Raw genomic sequence first — 20580 nt, 5'->3', positions numbered from 1 at the left:
AACCGTTACCCAAATTGTTCAACCTCATAATGCGAAACTATATTTAAAGATTACAGGAACCTACACTCAACCATGTTAACACACAAGAATAGAAAACACGATGCATCTAGACCTAGTCTTAGTCAGGTTATTAATTCAGTCTTAATTCCATTTCATGTCAGCTTAGCTCGTGCTAAACTGAGTCTGGTTTTATAAATAACCCTAAGGACTATATTATGCAGTGTAGATCTAACCTAAGTTCCAAATGGAACTCAAACATAAATCCTTCCTAAATTCCAAACGTAACTCACAAAAAACCTACTCACAGTGTTCTATGCCGATAAACAGCTTGTTGATCGAAGAGGACTTGGCCAAAACCCAATATTGACGGCTTGACTGGACTGGCCCGATCTTAAGAGAATATCCCCTAGGACTGGTATGGACTGAGCTGATCTGATCTTCACTTGAACAGAACCTTCCCTAGGCGCTGACCCAAAACTAATAAAGTATTGACCTCGGCAACTCCCGAAAATTCTTGAGAACTCTTGCTTTCTTTCTTTATTTCTCTCTCCCATTTTTAAGTAGCTTTGAAGTGGTCTGGATGTGTTGAAATGAGAAGATGGTCGTGGGTATTTATAGGAAGCAGCAGCCAATCAGCTTCAGGCCGTGTGGCAGCACATATATCCGTTCGCATGATTCCAGTCACATGCGCGGTGACACCTCGTGCTCCACATGGCTGGTTGCGTGGCCTGGATCACATGCAAGGTGACGCCACGTCCTTTCACATTTCTGTCCACAAGCTCTGGTCGCATACAAGGCGACACAAGTTGCCCACATATCGATCATCATGCTTCGGTTGCATGTGCGGCGACACCTCTTGCTCCACATGTGTGTCCGCATGTTCTTGTTGCATGTATGACGACACCTCATGTTTCTGTAGACACATACCTTGCCAGCCAGTTGCCAGCACGTCCTATCACCTGCACATACCTTGGTTTTCTTTTTAGAAGGTTGTTTTGTAAAATTTTATTCAATTTGTTTTATTAAGAGCGTTGCATAAAACTTTGTTTGGTTTTATTTAACCAATATTGTTTTGTAAAACTTTGTTTTCGGAAGATTGTTTCATTAATTTGTGTGTTTGTTTATACAAAAATAGTCTCATATAACTTATATTTTCTCGAAAATTGCTTCTTAAAAAAAATTATATGAAGTATATTTTTGTACAATTTTTATCTATAATGAATCATTGCTAAGTTCGGCACGGCGTATGTGAACTTATTATCTCAATATTTTCAGCTTGTAAACTTTCACGATCCATTTCATTGTTAATTCGTAGTTTGGCCATTAATCTCCATAAAACGAATTTTGATATTGTGGGAACCGAAATTCACACCGTCGATTTTAATGAATATGTATGGAGGAAAACCAAGAAAACCCGATTTTCCCTGAAGGTCCGAATTCTCTGCGTAATCACTTTTAGAACGTAAAAAGATAGATAGCAAGATAAAGATAAATAGTCGCTCGGAGGCGTTTTATTAATGAAATAGCATGAATACAGGACTTCTCTGAGAGGAGTAGAGATATGCTAACTAGAAAAAAGCAGAACAGAAAGGCGGCAAAACGTCCTAAGCCTTGCCTTGCTAGTCTAACCATCTAAGTTCTAAGTTCCCTAAGCTAGCAGGAGTTCTCTAAGTCTAAATTCTTGGCCCCCTCTTCTTCTGCTCCAGCTCTCCTTATATAGTTGTTTTAGGTCGGTGGCCCATTTACTCCTTTGCCTTTGGGCCCAAGTTTATCTCTTTTGGGAATATTCCATTTTTCGTCGATCTTTGTAGTTATCCTCGAATCTTGATATTTATCTTCGGAACGTTTATCCTACTTCCGTGAGTTAGGATAAACCGTCATAACTCCCATTGGGCTCGGGTCCCTTCTAAATCGTAGATTGGCCTCTAGACACGTTTAGATCCTCTCGGGCCGTTTTTAGGCCTTCGGGCTTTCCTACGATTTTCTCGATTTTAGTCGTAAAACTTTGAGAGTAACTCCGATCGAAACGAAACGAGAGGTATATGATCCAAAAGACAGATATCACAACTATACGGAGGATAGGAGAGTCGAAACGAGTCGGACAAACCGGGATTGGATTGTCCTCGCCTTAGGGGGAGGTGAACCGGGCATGGATCGTCCTCACCCGTGGGCGAGATGACCGCGGTGCTGGTCGTCCTCGCCCATGGGCGTGGTGACCATGGTGCTGGTCGTCCTCGCCCATGGGCGAGGTGACCGTGGTGCTGGTCGTCCTCACCCATGGGCGAGGCGGACAAGTGAGAATGGTCCGGTTCTCGGGTCTTGACCTGTCTCTTTTCGTACCGATCTTTCTTTCGAGAAGTCTTTCGTGAAGAATTTGCTAAAATGATAATCTTAGCCGTTGATTTCGAGATAACTTTTTTCGACCCCAACAGTTAGCCCCCCAGCTTGCAAGACTCGGAGACGATTTTGCGGGCGAGTGAAGTGTTTTTAATCGGAATTTTCGGTTAAGAGTATGTTTTCTTGTAGATTGTCTTTTGAGATTACTTTATTGCGGAATTCCACGTCACCCTCATATCCTTATAAGTAGCAACTCATCGTTTCCCATTCTTCACACAACTTATTCCTTCAAACTTTTATCTCTTCATTCTCTCAAGCAAGAATGTCTTCCTCCCAAAACGAAAAGCAGAACTCCGACGTCGACATGGGTGAGGCCAGCCCGGTTCTACCGATTCTGGCCATTCATGAAGCCACTCCGACTTTCGTTGCCGGATTCCTTTCTTTCAAAGAGAGGCTGTCCAGGCGTAGTGATGAAAAGGAAACGAGTCGGACCTCTGCTGAAACTTCGGCTATCCCTTCCTCGTCAGCGCTGTCAATCTCAGCCAAAGGAAACAAGTCTCTAAGCGATGTTGCGCCCCTCGTAGGAATGGATACGGCACCTGTGCAAGTGCCGGAGGTCTTGGCCCAACCTTCGGGCTCTTCCACTACCCCAGTCCTGATTCCTGAGAAAGGACAAGTAATAGAGTCGATGCCTCCGCTTTTGGACAGGAAAGAGATCGTCCTAGGGCTTCCTGCGCCTAGTTCTGCTCCGCTGCCCAAAGGTCGCAAAAGGAATGGCGCCGCAACCGAGACCGCCAAGAAGAGGAGATGTTCCAAAGGTGCGGAAGGAGAGCCTTCGGGGCCTTTACCGCAATATCGCGGCAAGGTTTGTTTTCGAAAAAAAAAAATTATTGTAGGATACTTTGTTCTTCAATTATTCTGACTCTTATTTCGTTCGCAGTTCATATCATTGATCGACGGGATGATTAGCGACTGCGGTTCGGAGGTGGAGCATTTGACAGAGGGCCTAGCAGAGTCGCGGGAGGCTTTGAAATGAATTGCGGCCACGGTGAAATCTACTGAGGAAGCTCACGCCGCTGAGACTTCACAGCTGGAGGTTCAGGTCAGTGGTCTCGAGCAGGATCTCGGAAAGTCGGCGAGTGCATTGTTTAGGATGAAGAAAGAGAAAAAAGCCAAGGCTTCTGAAGTCCGTCGTCTTCAGCGCCAAATCCAAAGTCATGAGGAACAGAGGACTCGTGAGCCAGCGGGGACCGTTGTCCCGCGGGACGAGTTTCATGCCCGCCTAACGAGGATTGCTGTTCTGTTTGATTCCCTCATGGCAGTCCGTAAGAAGGATTTGGCCCTGGCGGGCATCGAGGGAGGTCTAGGTGAGATCCAGCTACTCAAAGGCGAAGCAGTTCCGACTTTGGACTCTGAAGAGGCCAGGCTACTGTCTCATAAGGAGAAACTTATGGCCTCCAAAGGTGACTTCGATTCGATCCTCTCTCTCCTGAAATCTGAATGCACCCTCACGCCGTGTTTGGACGAGACCGAAGGGCAAGGCCATGCGGCCAAAGAAGGCGAGGGCGATGCAGTCGAGAGAGGTGATGGTGAATTGGCTGAGGGAGGTGATGGTGATGTGGTCCTGAGTTCCGATGAGGTTGAGGATGAAGGCGGTGCTCTGAGGAGTGCCTAGGGTAACGATCCTTTCAGGGATTTTCTTTGTTTTGTTTTGGCCTGTTCATGAGGCCGTAATTTGTATGTTTCGGGACTGGCCGTTGGTGGCTTTGAATCCCTGCCCTTGTTAGGGCTTTTTGTAAGATGCTTGGCTCAATCTATAAAACTTTTTGGTTGTTATAAATCGAGAGAACTTCTGTTTTTCGAAGTTAGAGGGCGAGAGTGTGAGTTGTCGTCTCATCTCCCCCGGATGATCACCGTATCCATCGTTTGTTGAGTACGCGAGTTTACGTGGTTTTCCGCTTTATGCGAAGCCTCGTGAAAACGTACAGATTTAAGTGAAGAGAAAAGTTTTGGGATCTCATGATCCTTTGAGATGTTGATATTATGCCTTTGAGATGTCAAGATCCAACAAGGCTGGGTTTAGGGCAAGACCTAGGTTTACTCTCGGACTGAGGCTATGCGATGACAAGTCGACTTTCGTTTTGCCTGTTTGCGATTTTAACCTGATTCGTACTGATATAAAGTCCGCGAATTGTTATCGGCTTATACGACTTGTCTTGATACGAATCGAGCTATCTCCAAAGGCCGTTTGGAGATGCTGACCAACATTTCGGATTTTTTGTATAGCGCGCTATGGTATCCTTGTCGGATGTAAGAGAGCGTATCCTTTTGAGGGTGGCTGATGTCTGTTTAGGACGTTAGGGTTCGTTTGTTGTGATCAGTAGCAAAGAAATGATTTCAGTTTAAAGGCATTTTACCGTTAGAGGTGTGCAAAGTAAGTTTTGGAAACGAGAACGTCGTTTATGTAGATGTCGAAAAAATCGTAACTTTAAGCGTGTAGCGACGTCTCGCAGAGCCGAAAGTTGACCTTTTCTTTTGTGCCGCATTTGTTCGCGGGCTTTTTCCGAAGGATGCCTCTTTTACGAGCATTCGGGGGTTTGTCGGATATAGTGTGGTAACTAATCGATTTTTCTTAGGCGCTTTGAGTGAGTCTTAGATTGCCACTTCGGCCATTTGGTGAATAGCGGGATTGGCGACCGTAAGGTTGCGTTCGGCCGTTTGGTGAATAGCGGGATTGGCGACCGTAAGGTTGCGTTTTTCCACAAAGAATTTCAAAAAAGGTCGAGTTTTTTGACTTTTTCGAAAGTCGTGGGAGTATACGAGTATACGTACCCACTTCCCCCCCCCCTTTTTTTAAGATGGGGGGATAGCTGAACTCTCTTGGCGAGCTGCCTACATACCCTTTTTTCGGGGATCAAGCCAACTCGTAGTTCTTAGTTCCCACGTTGCGATTAGTGGTAGTATTTTTTAAGATGCATCGCATTCCAGGTTCTTTGGATCTTGACGTCTTGCATGTTCGCGATTTGGTACGATACTGGTCGGATCACCTTTATGACCTTGTATGGTCCTTCACAGTTTGCTCCCAGTTTTCCTGTATTACGTTCGGCAGTGTTTTGGAAGACTTTGCGTAGAACCAGATCACCTTCCTTGAACCTGCGGTGGCGAACGTTTGAATTGTAGTATTACGACGCAGCATGCTGGTAGTTCTGGATTCTTCTGAGAGCTTGGTCTCTTCGCTCGTTAATGAGATCGAGTTCGTCCAGCAGCATCGCGTTGTTGAGATCTTCTCATTCGGGGAGGAATCTTCTCCGCACTCTGGGAAATTCTACTTCCGCTGGGATCATGCATTCTGTCCCGTAAACGAGGGCGAAGGGGGTTTCTCCCGTAGCCCGTCTTGGGGTTGTACAATGTGACCAAAGAACTCCTTCGAGCTCATCTGCCCATAGTCCCTTTTTGGCTTCTAAGCGCTTTTTTAACCCGTCAATGACGGTTTTGTTAATGGTCTCTGCCTGGCCGTTACATTGTGGATATCTAGGAGTTGACTTGTTCAGCCGTATCTTCTACTTCTCGTAGAACGCTTCAAATCGGGTAGATATGAACTGAGATCCGTTGTCTGTTACAATTTCGTAAGGGACCCCGTGCCTGGTGATAATGTTCTTCCATATGAAGTTCTCGACTTGTACGTCTTTGATACTTGCGTAGGATTCTGCTTCCACCCACTTTGAAACGAAATCCGTAAGGACCAAAAGGAAGCGTTTCTGTTTTGAATTGTGTAAAGGTCCGACGATATCCATGGACCATCGCATAAAAAGATACGGACATGAGATGGACAAGAGGACCTCCGCAGGTCGATGGATGGTGGGCGCGTGCCTTTGGCATTTTTAGCATTTTCGTGCGAATTTCTCGCAGTCTTTGATCATAGTTGGCCAGTAAAAACCGTGGCGTTTTACTTTGACTGCGAGTGACCTTCCACCGGAGTGGTTTCCGCACGATCCGGAATGGACCTCTTCCATCACTTTTCTCGCTTTCTCTCCCTCGGCGCAGGTCATGAGTGGGCCGGAGAATCTCCATTTGTAGATTTCTCCCTCTACTGTTACATATCGTGCGGCTTGGGTTTTAATTTTGCGTGCCGCCCATTTCTCGACGGGCAGCGTTCCGTTGACTATGTAGGCTCGGATCGGCTCTAGCCATGGGCTATCGCAACCGTATTCCGACTGATCCATGTTTCCTTCTGGTGGATCTTCGATTTCCTCCGCATCTTTTATTTATCCCCTAATCAGATTGGCGATCACCGGCGGTCCGATGCTCGGATGTTCAATGAATTCCACGGGGATTACCCGTTTTAGTCCTGGATCCGAGCTTGAAGCGAGCGCGGCCAAGGCATCCTCCTGGGTGTTTTCCGAGCGAGGAATTATGGTGAGGGCGAAGTGGTTGAAGTCTTGGGCCAGGTCCTGGACGATTTTAGATATGCGTCCATTCTTTCGTCCCTTGCCTCGTATTCTCCGCTATATTGATTTGCGACTAACTAAGAATCGCAGTAAGCGTGGATGTTGCAAATCTTCAGCTCATGGGCTAGTCATAATCCTGCAATGAGTGCTTAATATTCAGCCTCGTTGTTTGATGCATTGAATTCTAACTGAAATGACTGCTCCAAGATTTCTCCGGTGGGCGACGTGAGCCGAATCCCAATTCCAGATCCTTGTTTGGACGATGATCCATGACGTGAAGAACCCAAGTCGAATCTGGTTCCGTGTTTGTCATATCCCCAGTGGGCAATTCAACTAAGAAATCCGCCAACACCTGAGATTTTGCGCAGGTTCTTGGGCGGTACTCGACATCGTACTCGCTCAGTTTGATTACCCATTTCACGAGCCGTCCTGACTGACTCGGACTGTGCAGAATCGTGCACAGGGGAGAGGTGGTGAGGATCACTATGGTATGAGATTGGAAATATGGCCTAAGCTTTCTCGTCGATGTTACAACAGCGAATGCTAGTTTTTCCATCAAGGGGTGCCGCGTCTCAGCGTCCAGCAAGGTCTTACTTATGTAAAAGATTGGTTTTTGTTCACCGCATTCTTCTCTGATCAAAACGCCGCTTACTGCTGTTGCGGAGACCGCGATGTATAAGAATAGAGGTTCTCCCTCTACTGGTTTTACGAGAACAGGAGGAGTGGCCAGGTAACGCTTCAGCTGTTGGAAAGCCTTTTCGCACTCTTCCGACCATACGAACTTCTTGTTCCATCTCAACGTGTCGTAGAAAGGCAGGCACTTGTCCGTCGAACGTGAGATGAAACGGTTCAAAGCTGCGACCCTTCCGGTTAGCCTTTGGACTTCTCGTTTTGTCTTTGGTGAGACCATTTCTATCAGTGCGTTTATCTGTGTGGGTTTGGCCCCGATCCCGCGACACGTGACCAGATAACCGAGAAACTCTCCTGATGCGACTGTGAACCTACATTTTGCCGGGTTTAGTTTCATGTTATGTAGGTTCAGCCTTGCGAAGCACTCTTCCTAGTGGGATATGTGGTCGTGTTTGTCAAGGGATTTTACGAGGGTGTCATCGATTTATACTTCCATAGTCTTTCTGAGCTGTTCGGAGAACATTCGATTGACAAGTCGCTGGTAAGTAGCGCCCGCATTCTTGAGACCGAAAGGCATTACCTTGTAGAAATACGTTACGCGGTCGGTGATGAATACGGTCTTCTCTCGATCGTCGGGACTCATCATGATTTGATTGTACCCGGAGAAGGCGTCCATGAATGATAAAAGTTTGTTCCCTGATGTTGCTTCGACCAGTCGGTCAATGTGCGGAAGTGAGAAGCAATCTTTTGGACAGGCCTTGTTGAGATCGGTGAAGTCGACGCATACTCGCCATTTGCCCTTTTTCTTTTTGACCACGACGGGATTGGCGAGCCAATCCGGGTATCTGGCTTCTGTTATTGACTCTACTTTGAGGAGTTTCTCAACTTCCTCGTTTACCGCGGTAGCACGCTCCGGTCCTAGCTTCCTTCTTTTTTGTTTTACGGGTTTGTAGGTCTGGTCAATGTTGAGTTCGTGACATGTTATGCCGATGTCGATTCCTGGCATATCCTCCGCGGCCCAAGCGAACGTATTGAGATTCTTTTTAAGACAAGCTATGAGCTCTGTTCTCAATGGTTCGCAGAGGTTGGCTCCGATCTCGACGCATCGTTCTGGGTGGGATTCGTCGAGACAGACCGAGATTACCGTCAAGGATGGTTTTGTTAATGGTCTCTGCCTGGCCGTTACATTGTGGATATCTAGGAGTTGACTTGTTCAGCCATATCTTCCACTTCTCGCAGAACGCTTCAAATCGGGTAGAGATGAACTTAGATCCGTTGTCTGTTACGATTTCGTAAGGGACCCTGTGCATGGTGATAATGTTCTTCCATACGAAGTTCTCGACTTGTACGTCTTTGATACTTGCGTAGGATTATGCTTCTACCCACTTTGAAAAGAAATCCGTAAGGACCAAAAGGAAGCGTTTCTGTTTTGAATTGTGTAAAGGTCCGACGATATCCATGGACCATCGCATAAAGGGATACGGATATGAGATGGACGAGAGGACCTCCGCAGGTCGATGGATGGTGGGCGCGTGCCTTTGGCATTTTTAGTATTTTTGTGCGAATTTCTCGCAGTCTTTGATCATAGTTGGCTAGTAATAACCGGGGCGTTTTACTTTGACTGCGAGTGACCTTCCACCGAAGTGGTTTCTGCACGATCCGGAATGGACCTCTTCCATCACTTTTCTCGCTTTCTCTCCCTCGGCGCAGGTCATGAGTGGGCCGGAGAATCTCCATTTGTAGATTTCTCCCTCTACCGTTACATATCGTGCGGCTTGGGTTTTAATTTTGTGTGCCGCCCATTTCTCGGCGGGCAGCGTTCCGTCGACTATGTAGGCTCGGATCGGCTCTAGCCATGGGCTATCGCAACCGTATTCCGACTTATCCATGTTTCCTTCTGGTGGATCTTTGATTTCCTCCGCATCTTCAATTTGTCCCCTAATCAGATTGGCGATCACCGGCGGTCCGATGCTCGGATGTTCAATGAATTCCACGGGGATTACCCTTTTTAGTCCTGGATATGAGCTTGACGCGAGTGCGGCCAAGGCATCTGCCTGGGTGTTTTCTGAGCGAGGAATTCTGGTGAGGGCGAAGTGGTTGAAGTCTTGGGCCAGGTCTTGGACGAGTTTTAGATATGCATCCATTCTTTCGTCCCTTTCCTTGTATTCTCCGCTGTATTGATTTGCGACTAACTGAGAATCGCAGTAAGCGTGGATGTTGCAAATCTTCATCCCATGGGCTAGTCGTAATCCTGCAATGAGTGCTTCATATTCAGCCTCGTTGTTTGATGCATGGAATTCTAACCGAAACGACTGCTCCAAGATTTTGTCCGGTGGGCAACGTGAGCCGAATCCCAATTATGGATCCTTGTTTGGACGATGATCCATCGACATGAAGAACCCAAGTTGAATCTGGTTCCGTGTTTGTCATATCCCACGTGGGCAATTCTACTAAGAAATCCGCCAACACCTGAGATTTTGCGTAGGTTCTTGGGCGGTACTCGACATCGTACTCGCTCAGTTCGATTGCCCATTTCGCGAGCCGTCCTGACTGACTCGGACTGTGCAGAATCGTGCGCAGGGGAAAGGTGGTGAGGATCACTATGAGATTGGAAATATGGCCTGAGCTTTCTCATCAATGTTACAACAGCGAATGCTAGTTTTTCCATCAAGGGGTACCACGTCTCAGCGTCCAGCAACGTTTTTCTTATGTAAAAGATTTTTTTTTGTTCACCGCGTTCTTCTCTGATCAAAACGCCGCTTAATGCTGTTGCGGAGACCGCGATGTATAATAATAGAGGTTCTCCGTCTACTGGTTTTGCAAGAATAAGAGGAGTGGCTAGGTAACGCTTCAGCTGTTGGAAAGCCTTTTCGCACTCTTCCGACCATTCGAACTTGTTGTCCCCTCTCAACGTGTCGTAGAAAGGCAGGCCCATGTCCGTCAAACGTGAGATGAAACGGGTCAAAGCTGCGACCCTTCCGGTTAGCCTTTGGACTTCTCGTTTTGTCTTTGGTGAAACCATTTCTCTCAGTGCGTTTATCTGTCTGGGGTTGGCCTCGATCCCGTGACACGTGACCGGATAACTGAGAAACTCTCCTGATGCGACTGTGAACCTACATTTTGCCGTGTTTAGTTTCATGTTATGTAGGTTCAGCCTTGCGAAGCACTCTTCCAAGTGGGATACGTGGTCGTGTTTGTCAAGGGATTTTACGAGCATGTCATCGATGTATACTTCCATAGTCTTTCCGAGCTGTTCGGAGAACATTCGATTGACAAGTCGCTGGTAAGTAGCGCCCGCATTCTTGAGACCGAAAGGCATTACTTTGTAGCAATACGTCCCGCGGTCGGTGATAAATGCGGTCTTCTCGCGATCGTCGGGACTCATCATGATTTGATTTTACCCGGAGAAGACGTCCATGAATGATAAAATTTTGTTCCCTGCAGTTGCTTCGACCCGTCAGTCAATGTGCGGAAGTGGGAAGCAATCTTTTGGACAGGCCTTGTTGAGATCGGTGAAGTCGACGCATACTCGCCATTTGCCGTTTTTCTTTTTAACCACGACGGGATTGGCGAGCCAATCCGGGTATCTGGCTTCTGTTATTGACCATACTTTGAGGATTTTCTCAACTTCCTCGTTTACCGCGGTAGCACGCTCCGGTCCTAGCTTTCGTCTTTTTTGTTTTACGGGTTTGTAGGTCGGGTCAATGTTGAGTTTGTAAAATGTTATGCCGATGTCGATTCCTGGCATATCCTCTGCGGTCCAAGCGAAGGTATTGAGATTCTTTTTAAGACAAGCTATGAGCTCTGTTCTCAATGGTTCGCAGAGGTTGGCTCTGATCTCGACGCATCGTTCTGGGCGGGATTCGTCGAAACAGACTGAGATTACCGGTTTGCAAGTTGGTTCGCGCTTCCCTTCTAGAGCTTCGACCCTCTGTGACTGCCAGAAGACTTTCTAGTCTTGTTCTGGGGCGCCCTCGTCGAGAGTCAGCTTTCTTTTCTTCTTGTGGGAAGCTTCGATCGCAAAGTTCTTTCTTTTTAACTCAGCGGCGAAACATACTTGTGACATCATGTGGTCTCCTTGAATTGTTTCGACTCCATGAGGGGTCGGAAATTTAAGGCATAGGTGGAATGTCGATGGGATCGCTCTCATGGAATTCAGCCATGGAGTTCCAATGATTACATTGTACGATGTTGGGCGAACGACGACCAAGAATTCCGTGATTTTTACGACGCTCCCAGCTTTAACCAAGAGGTTGATTGAGCCGAGGGTCATAGTAGCGTCTCCTGTGAGTCCGAAAATTGGACTGGGACCTTCTGTGACGGCGCACAGGTCGATTTCCATTCTCTCGAGGGTGCTTTTATAAATAATGTTGGCCGAGCCTCCGGTGTCGACCAACACTCTTGCTACGTCGATGTCCTGGATGGCCAGTTCGATGACAAGGAGATCGTTGTGAGGTTTGACCTGGTCGGCCGTTGCTCTGTCCTTGAAAGAGACGACATCGTGAGCTACTAGAGCGGACATCTTGTATCTTTAACCGTTTGTAATTTTTGAGTCAGAGTCCCTCCTTCTAGCGCCAAACTGTGGGAACTGAAATTCACACCGTCGATTTTAATGGATAAGTATGGAGGAAAACCAAGAAAACCCGATTTTCCCTGAATGTCTGAATTCTCTGCGTAATCACTTTTAGAACGTAAAAAGATAGATAGCAAGATAAAGATAAATAGTCGCTCGGAGGCGTTTTATTAATGAAATATTATGAATACAGGACTTCTCCGAGAGGAGTAGAGATATGCTAACTAGACAAAAGCAGAACAGAAAGGCGGCAAAACGTCCTAAGCCTTGCCTTGCTAGTCTAACCACCTAAGTTCTAAGTTCCCTAAGCTAGCAGGAGTTCTCTAAGTCTAAATTCTCGGCCCGCTCTTCTTCTGCTCCAGCTCTCCTTATATAGTTGTTTTAGGTCGGTGGCCCATTTACTCCTTTGGCTTTGGGCCCAAGTTTATCTCTTTTGGGAATATTCCATTTTTCGTCGATCTTTGTAATTATCCTCGAATCTTGATATTTATCTTCGGAAACTTAACATTCATCCTACTTCCGCGAGTTAGGATAAACCGTCATAACTCCCATTGGGCTCGGGTTCCTTCTAAATCGTAGATTGACCTCTAGACACGTTTAGATCCTCTCGGGCCGTTTTTAGGCCTTCGGGCTTTCCCACGATTTTCTCGATTTTAGTCGTAAAACTTCGAGAGTAACTCCGATCAAGACGAAACGAGAGGTATATGATCCCAAAGTCGGATATCACAACTATACGGAAGACAGGAGAGTCGAAACGAGTCGGACTAACCGGGATTGGATTGTCCTCGCCCTAGGGCGAGGTGAACCGGGCATGGATCGTCCTCGCCCGTAGGCGAGATGACCGCGGTGCTGGTCGTCCTCGCCCATGGGTGAGGTGACTATGGTGCTGGTCGTCCTCGCCCATGGGCGAGGTGACCGTGGTGCTGGGGTCCGGTTCTCGGGTCTTGACCTGTCTTTTTTCGTACCGATCTTTCTTTCGAGAAGTCTTTCGTGAAGAATTTGCTAAAATGATAATCTTAACCGTTGATTTCAAGATAACCGTTTTCGACCCCAACATATACACCAACCTTCAGGCCTTCTCTCAGTCTGTGGCTCCACCATCAATCCAACGATATTGTCTATCCGGCGTAACTTCGAATTTTACACAAAACAGATGAACTGGTTTTAGTTAGTAGATAAACTTTTTTTTGTGTGCAAGATATTAGTTGCCAGACAATATCAAATGGCGCTACAAAAGAGACTTATGACGTGTTATTAGATCGAAGAGTTCACTGCAATTTAATATAATTAAAAACAGATATATTTAAATATATTTAGCTGTAATACATGGACTGGTTAGTATCGATTTTAATGGAGTTCTTTGTATTTCCAGATCAATAATACGAATAATTCAAATAATTTATTATTTCCTCTATTTCTTATTAAGTGTCATTTTAACATTTTTTTCTTGTTACAAAAAAAATGTTATTTTAGAATTTCATTGCAACTTTCAGCTTAATATTAATATTAATTACAAATACATGGGTTTTATAAAAAATTTCATTTATCTCAAATATTATTGGTTGAATATGTGTAATTAATAAAAAATTAAATGCTTTTTAATAACTTTTTTAATCTGTGTGAAAATGTCAAAGTGACATTCTTTATGAAATAGATTAAGTATTAAATATTTTTAGTAAAAGAATCATTATAGAAATTATTAAACAGTCCATGTTTTTAGAACATTGTAAGATTTTTAGGCAGTAAGGAACTTAAAGTTTAAAAAAAAAATGTATTTAATGGCTTATTTTTGATATTTTGCTCAGTTTAGGATTAATTTGATGGATTTGGAGAAAAAAATACTTAAAACCAAATCTAATGATATCTAAAAAAATTGGGTATTTAAATATAAAACATTTTAGAACCAAACCGATTAAAACTGAGTATAGCTGACTTGGAACCGAATCGGAAATGGATCATAAACTCCTCTACGTGAACCTGGAGCCAATCCGAAAACTCAAATGTAAATGTTGGAATAAAACTTTGATGATGTAGTCCATGAAAAAAAATAAGTAATTGAAAATATATACGTTGAAAAACTTCCAAATCCATATTAAAACATTTGTAATTTTTTGCTATTGTTCTAGATAAAAGAGTACATTAAAATCCGTTAGAACTGAAATCTTATAAAATCCAATAGAAATTGAATAACATGAGATTTTAATGTATTTCAAATTTATATAACAAATAATTAATCCAATAACACTAGATTGGACTCTAAATCTAAAACACTAGATTTAAAATGTTTGTAATTCCATTTAAAACATTCAGTTAGTTGCAAAGTAACAAAGGAAATAAAAACTTGTTGCAATTAAAAACTATGCAATGATTTTCTTGTGTGACTGAATAAATTTGATGGGAAGGGAGGATACAAGTTATATAGATCAAAATATTTTAGATACTAATTAATCTATGATAAGAAATAATATATTAACAATCAATCTAATTACTTCCATATATAAAGACAAATTCAATTTATTACAAACACACTTATATATTTTATATTGCTAGTTTATTTTAAATACGTTTGTAATAATAACATTTATAATATTATAAAATTAAATTAGTGTGATTTTATTTTGTTGCATAACTATTTATCATTTAAAATTTAGTAGTATTTATGTAAGAGTTTAGAATAGTCATATAATTAATAATATGAAAATGTTGGCTCTGCAAATAATCTACTAATTACTCATTTTCACTTACTGAAATATTTTTCAGTGAAAACGTAAACTTGTTTATTTTCGATTTTTTATATATTCGGTAAATTTTACTAATTGGTAAACTACTTTGTGGAATCACGTTTAAAAACGAAGTTTCGCATGTTTACCAATAATGGCCAGAGAGTTGGTTGGTGCGAATTAGAATCATAATCTTTTTCCTTTAAGAATCTGCAAAATTAAGTTAAAGCTCAAAGGTAAAGAAAGCACTATTTCTTATCTAGAAGAAAACAGCTTTCATATGTATTCGCCTACTCTTTTACCTTTTTTGCTAATGTTAATTCCTTTTATTTAATCCAATTTATCGAAATGAAGCATAGATCTCAAGAAACTTTCAAACTAGAAAAGGGGATAAATGTCATGCGTTCTGCACCAGAAGGTGTGCAAATGTCACAGACATGACCACGATTTTCACCACTCACGTGTATTAAGTCATCAATATGCATAAAGCTCTCGAATCCATTTACGTAATTTACTCTAAAATGTAAATCAAAGTACTATGCAAAAGTTATAAGATAAATGTTTCATGAATATGAACACTACAAGTTTCGATACAGTTTACAAAAAAAAAAAGAGTTTCGATACAATACTGAACATGCCAAAGTCACCTCTCTAAGCAAAAGTGTGTACAGATTGATTAAACAATAATCATACAGATTTAATCAATCTCAGAGCATAGGATTAGAAAATATATTTACTTGGGAAATCAGCGCTCATCTGGAAAAGAGAAAACATACGTCTTTTAAGTTAGAAATTTAGTTGACCCAAGGCTGCTTACTTTTAGTACCAAGTGAATATGTATAACAGTGTCATGTCTCCAAGAAACACGATCCAAAAATTATGCAAAGGTCACACCTCTTCGTATACAATTTTTTTTATAAAATGAGTAAATGGTTAATCAATTTTTCGGTGACTGCCAGTGATCATAATTGATCATCAGTAATTATGATCACTAGATAGACGAAATAGATAGATTTTTTTCTCAGTAAAAAATTGTTAAAAATTGTTTTCTTAACACTTGTGCAAGAAATCTTGACTAAATCGTTGTTTGATTTGTCCTTGATATCTTTCGGCATGTTTCTTTATATCCTACAACATAGAAATGTTTTTGTACTTAGTAAAGAAATGGAATTGTTTTTGTAAATCAAATAAAAAAATTTGAATAGTCAAAACTTCAACCTAAGTTACAAAATTTCATATTAACTAATAAAGAGTTCATTTTCTGTTTTTCCAACGTATCCTTATTATAAGTTACAAAAGAAAATGTATCTTTATTATTATTATTATTATTATTATTATTACTATTACTATTATTATTATTATTATTATTATTTCAGTTTGGAGTTTATTGTATCAATGTATTAAAATAAAAAGGAAAAGTTGTATGGACCTAGTAATTATTAGGTTAACCATAAATCTCAATCATAAAAACGCAGTACAAAACATTAATAAGAATTTCCAGTTAACTAAAGCAATAAAAGCACAGAAATCGTAGTCTAGACTCTAGTCTTTGTAAAGAATAATGATCATCCCTTTGCTTAAACGTCAACACCACATCGCTGGACAAGCTGGTACTTAACAGCTGGACCTTCACCGGAAAAATGACCGGCAAGAGTAATGTAAGCTGGACAATTGACGTGTAGGCGGTACCTTCCGGAGATCCACGTTCCTACTTTCCATCGAACCCAACCGTCGATCTTGATGTTCAGAAGCACCATCCCTGCCGTTAGATCTTGGCTTAAAGCAGGCGAAAAGTATGGGGCCACCGGCACGGATGTTCCGTAGAGAAACGGCGACCATACCGTCACATCAAGGTGACCTTGGTAAGTCGCCGGCAGTAAAGTTGCCAACGTCACCTATTCAAGAACTTAGCCAAATTTTAGTCCCAAACTATTATTTAACATCACAAATATTATAAATTATAACTTCTTTAAACCAACATGTAAAATCTAATCAATTCTCGTTTCTTTTTAATACATGCACGTTGAGATCTCTGTCTATTAACAATTAAGATTCGTCGGTCCTTTCGTATAAGTACTTCTAACATGAATCTTTAGCGTACGAAAAATATATCACGCGCGAAGATTCCTCAGGACTCTGGTGTATTCGTAAAATATGCATTGATGTTAAAAAGAAAACTAAACCCAAATTATGAAGTATAGCTAGACATATTTTTGGTTTGTGATCGGTCGTGTCACAACAAGGTTCGTCGGTCCATTATTTTTCTTGAAAACATTTTTACTCTAGTACGATGTTTTTTTTTTGAACAACAGTACGAATTTTTTTGTTCTTTTGATTTTCCTAAGGAAATGTTTTAACAAGAATTGCATCGAAGAAGCGCTATATAATTCAACATACCTGCTGGTTGCGATAGGAGGCGTAAATGTCAAGGCGGTCATAGAAGATTCCGATCTTATCATTAGGATTTCGAGAAGAGAGAGTGACCTGGAGATTGGAGGTTAGAAAATTGGGCTCAGAGATGTTAAACGCGTAAATTGTTGCGTCTTGAAGAACAAAACGCGGTCCGTGGGGGTGAAGAATGGCCCACACCAAGAAAACAACAAAAAGGCCAGCTGCAAGCAAGCCAAGCACCGCCGCTCCTATGCGTCTGCGCATCTTCTCATCCTCGTCGTGGTGATGCTCACATTCTTTCTCCGTCATTTTTGGCGGTTTCTTAGTGCTGTGGTTTGAGAGGCAGAGATCTAATTTTTTTGTTATATTTCAAGAAAAAAAACAGAGAGTTACTGTCTTCTTTTTTTGTCACATCAATAGACAGAGAGTTGGAATGGAGTTAAATGGTGATGTTATATATACAACAAGGGGACCCTTTGCGACGATAAATTAATTAATGTATATTCGAAACGATTATCATTGCAAAAGCGTAAGTTCATTTTCTGCTTATACAATTTTGTTTTGTCAACCATTATTATTTAACCAATATTCTTGAACTTTATTTTTCTCACCTTTTAACTTTATCTTCTTCTTTTTTGTGCAAACTTTGTAACTTTATCTATAATGCAGATTTCAGGAAGAATATGTTTTATTCGTATCGAATTTTAGCAAACTTAACAAGGTCGTTTTGATTTTTTTTTTGTTTGCTGTGCTTTTCTTTTTTCTTGGGTAAGCATGATAAGTTGTAGGCCGAAAAATACCAAGATTAATTTCTAACCCATAAAACAATCTAACATTTTGATATTTAAGGCATCTGTGGTCGCCAAGGAAAAACCACAACGATTTTCATATTTTGGTAATGATCGTTTAAGACAGTTCCGAAACATTGTTTACAGACATCATTTGTAAATTTTTAAAAAGCTTCCCCACTGTAAAGCATTTTGGAGGTGGGTTAAGAATCTTCTTTCCGTTTGTTCAAAAAATTGAAAGAATCTTCTTTCCATAGCAAGCGAATTTGTTCTGCGGTGGTAAATATATAGTATCTGTATATATTCTTTTATCTTACAGAGTATAAAGGCGTCAAAAACATATAAACAGGCTAGAGTTCCCTTTTACGGGGGGGATAAGCTCTCCTGGGTAGGGAAGAGAGCAGGAAGAACAACTGTTCGATGTCGCTTAGATAGAGCAGTAGGAAATGCAGATTGGCATGAAAAGTTTCTTCATTCGACTGTGAACTATATGAGGCTACGGGGATCGGATCATCGTCCGATTCTTGTAGACATACTCATAAAGCCAATAAGGAGAACAAAAAAGTTTAAGTTTGACAAAAGATGGCTGGGTAATGAGGAGCTAAGGCAAGTTATTCTTGAGGGATGGAAATCTCCTGATCTTCCTCCTAATGCGACTATTATGGAACATATTTCCAGCTGCAGAAAAGCCTTGAGTGAATGGAGGAGACAACATAATGTAAACTCGACTAAATTAGTTGAGGAGCTTAAGAAAAAAGTGGAGGGTATGTACGCTGATGATAACGCTACAACTGAGGAAATTGCAGCAGCGTTGAAGGAACTCTCTGATGCTCTTAAAGCAGAAGAATTGTTCTGGAAACAGAAGAGTCGGGTGTTTTGGCTGAGGGAAGGGGACAGAAATACAAAAAAAAATTCATGCCTTAACGAAGCAAAGAAGAGCAAGGAATAAGATCACACAGCTCCTAGACGCGAATGGAGCCATAGTTGAGGATGAAGAAGGATTAGTAGCCACTGCTACTAGCTACTAGCTACTTTAGGCAGATCTTTGAATCATCGAATCCTGAGGATATTGAAGACGCACTTTCTCAGGTTCCTACGACGATCACTGGAGCTATGAACAACAACCTTACAGCTCCGGTCTCTGAATGGAAATCAAATTAGCGCTCTTTGCTATGCATCCGGAAAAGGCCCCAGGGCCAGATGGGATGACAGAAATTCTGGGATATAGTAAAGGAGGATTTAACTCTTATGGTTAATAAATTCCTTTACGAGGGGACGATGGCGAATGGATTGAATGATACAAATATATGTCTTATCCCGAAGACAACAAGGCCCAATGAGATGGCTCAGTTTAGGCCCATCAGCTTATGTAACGTCAGTTACAAGATAATCTCTAAGGTCTTATGCCAGAGATTAAAGAGAGTGCTACCAGGATTGGTATCGGAGACTCAGTCAGCTTTTGTTGTTGGGAGACAGATCTCAGATAATATTATGATTGCTCAGGAGATGTTCCACGCTCTTAGAACTAAACTAAGTGGACGTAGTAAAAGGATGGCTATCAAGACAGGTATGAGCAAGGCATATGACAGGATGTAATGGTCCTTCATTGAAGCTGTAATGCGCAAAATGGGGTTCTCAAAGATATGGATCGCCTGAATAATGCGTTGTATAACGTCGGTGAAATATAAGGTCCTTATGAATGGAGAGCCAAGAGGAAATATTGTTCCAGGTAGATGTTTACGTCAAGGAGCTCCTTTGTCTCCTTTCATTTTTATTCTATGCACGGAAGCGCTCGTTAGCCTTCTCAATCATGCAGAGAACCAAGGGAAGATAACAGGGATGCGCGTCACATGCGCGTGTCCGTCGGTATCCCAAATTATCTTTGCTGATGATAGCATTTTCTTCTGTAAGGCGGAGCCCCGTGAATGTGAAGAAGTAATGAAAGTAGTCAGGAAATATGACAAAGCGTCTGGACAATGTATTAATTTTAATAAATCATCCTTACTCTTTGGTAAGCGGATTAATGCGATTACTAGACAAGAGCTTAAAGATGTGCTTGGCATACATAATGAAGGAGGAATGGGAACTTACCTTGGTATCCCAGAAGACATAAGTTGGTCCCAGTGCAAACTCTTTGCATTTCTGAAAGATAATTTGATGCACAGAGTGAATGGATGGACAGGAAGATGGCTCTCAAAAGGTGGGAAGGAAGTGTTGATTAAATCTATTCTGCTCGCTCTACCGACATACGTTATGTTTACTTTTCTGATCCCATTGGAGATTTGTGAAAACCTTGCCAGTGCCATTGCACAATTCTGGTGGAGTTCAAATCCACCAAAAAGAGGTATACACTGGGCGAAGTGGGAAAAAGTCTGTTTACCAAGAGAGGAGGGTGGGATCGGTTTTCATATGATCCATGAGTTCAATCTGGCTCTATTGGCGAAACAGCTATGGAGGCTACTTCAATTCCCTGATTCTATGGTTGCACGGGTTTTGAAGAGAAGATACTATAGATTGAGTTCTCCACTAAGAGTGAATAATGCTACTAGTCCATCCTATGTGTGGACAAGTATTACTGCCGCAAGGAAGTTGCTATTACTAGGGAGCATACAAAAGATACATTTAGGGTACGAAGTCAAGGTGTGGAAGGACCCCTGGATTCCAACGACCCCTGCGAGACCAGTGATCCCCAT

At 42.3% G+C, this 20580-nt stretch overlaps 1 protein-coding gene across 1 annotated transcript; it reads right to left on the bottom strand.

Moving 5' to 3' along the window:
- Positions 1 to 16132: 16132 nt before the first annotated feature.
- Positions 16133 to 17539, bottom strand: LOC106331543 (protein YLS9). Its single transcript, XM_013769924.1, has 2 exons — positions 17106 to 17539; positions 16133 to 16603 (listed from the first exon to the last, which is right to left on the bottom strand). The coding sequence occupies exons 1-2, from the start codon at positions 17406 to 17408 to the stop codon at positions 16286 to 16288; spliced, it is 621 nt and encodes a 206-aa protein (XP_013625378.1). The 5' UTR covers positions 17409 to 17539; the 3' UTR covers positions 16133 to 16285.
- Positions 17540 to 20580: the final 3041 nt, after the last annotated feature.

The sequence above is a fragment of the Brassica oleracea genome, chromosome C3 (genome assembly GCF_000695525.1).
Source record: "Brassica oleracea var. oleracea cultivar TO1000 chromosome C3, BOL, whole genome shotgun sequence".
NCBI classification, from domain to species: domain Eukaryota; kingdom Viridiplantae; phylum Streptophyta; class Magnoliopsida; order Brassicales; family Brassicaceae; genus Brassica; species Brassica oleracea.
The sequence above is the reverse complement of the archived record's forward strand: the minus strand, read 5'-3'. Positions and strand labels throughout refer to the sequence as shown.

Coding starts and splice junctions, on each gene's coding strand:
- LOC106331543 (XM_013769924.1), bottom strand. CDS start 17,408: ATGACGGAGAAAGAATGTGAGCATCACCACGACGAGGATGAGAAGATG. Junction 16,604..17,105: donor CCTCCTATCGCAACCAGCAG/GTATGTTGAATT, acceptor GTTCTTGAATAG/GTGACGTTGGCAACTTTACT.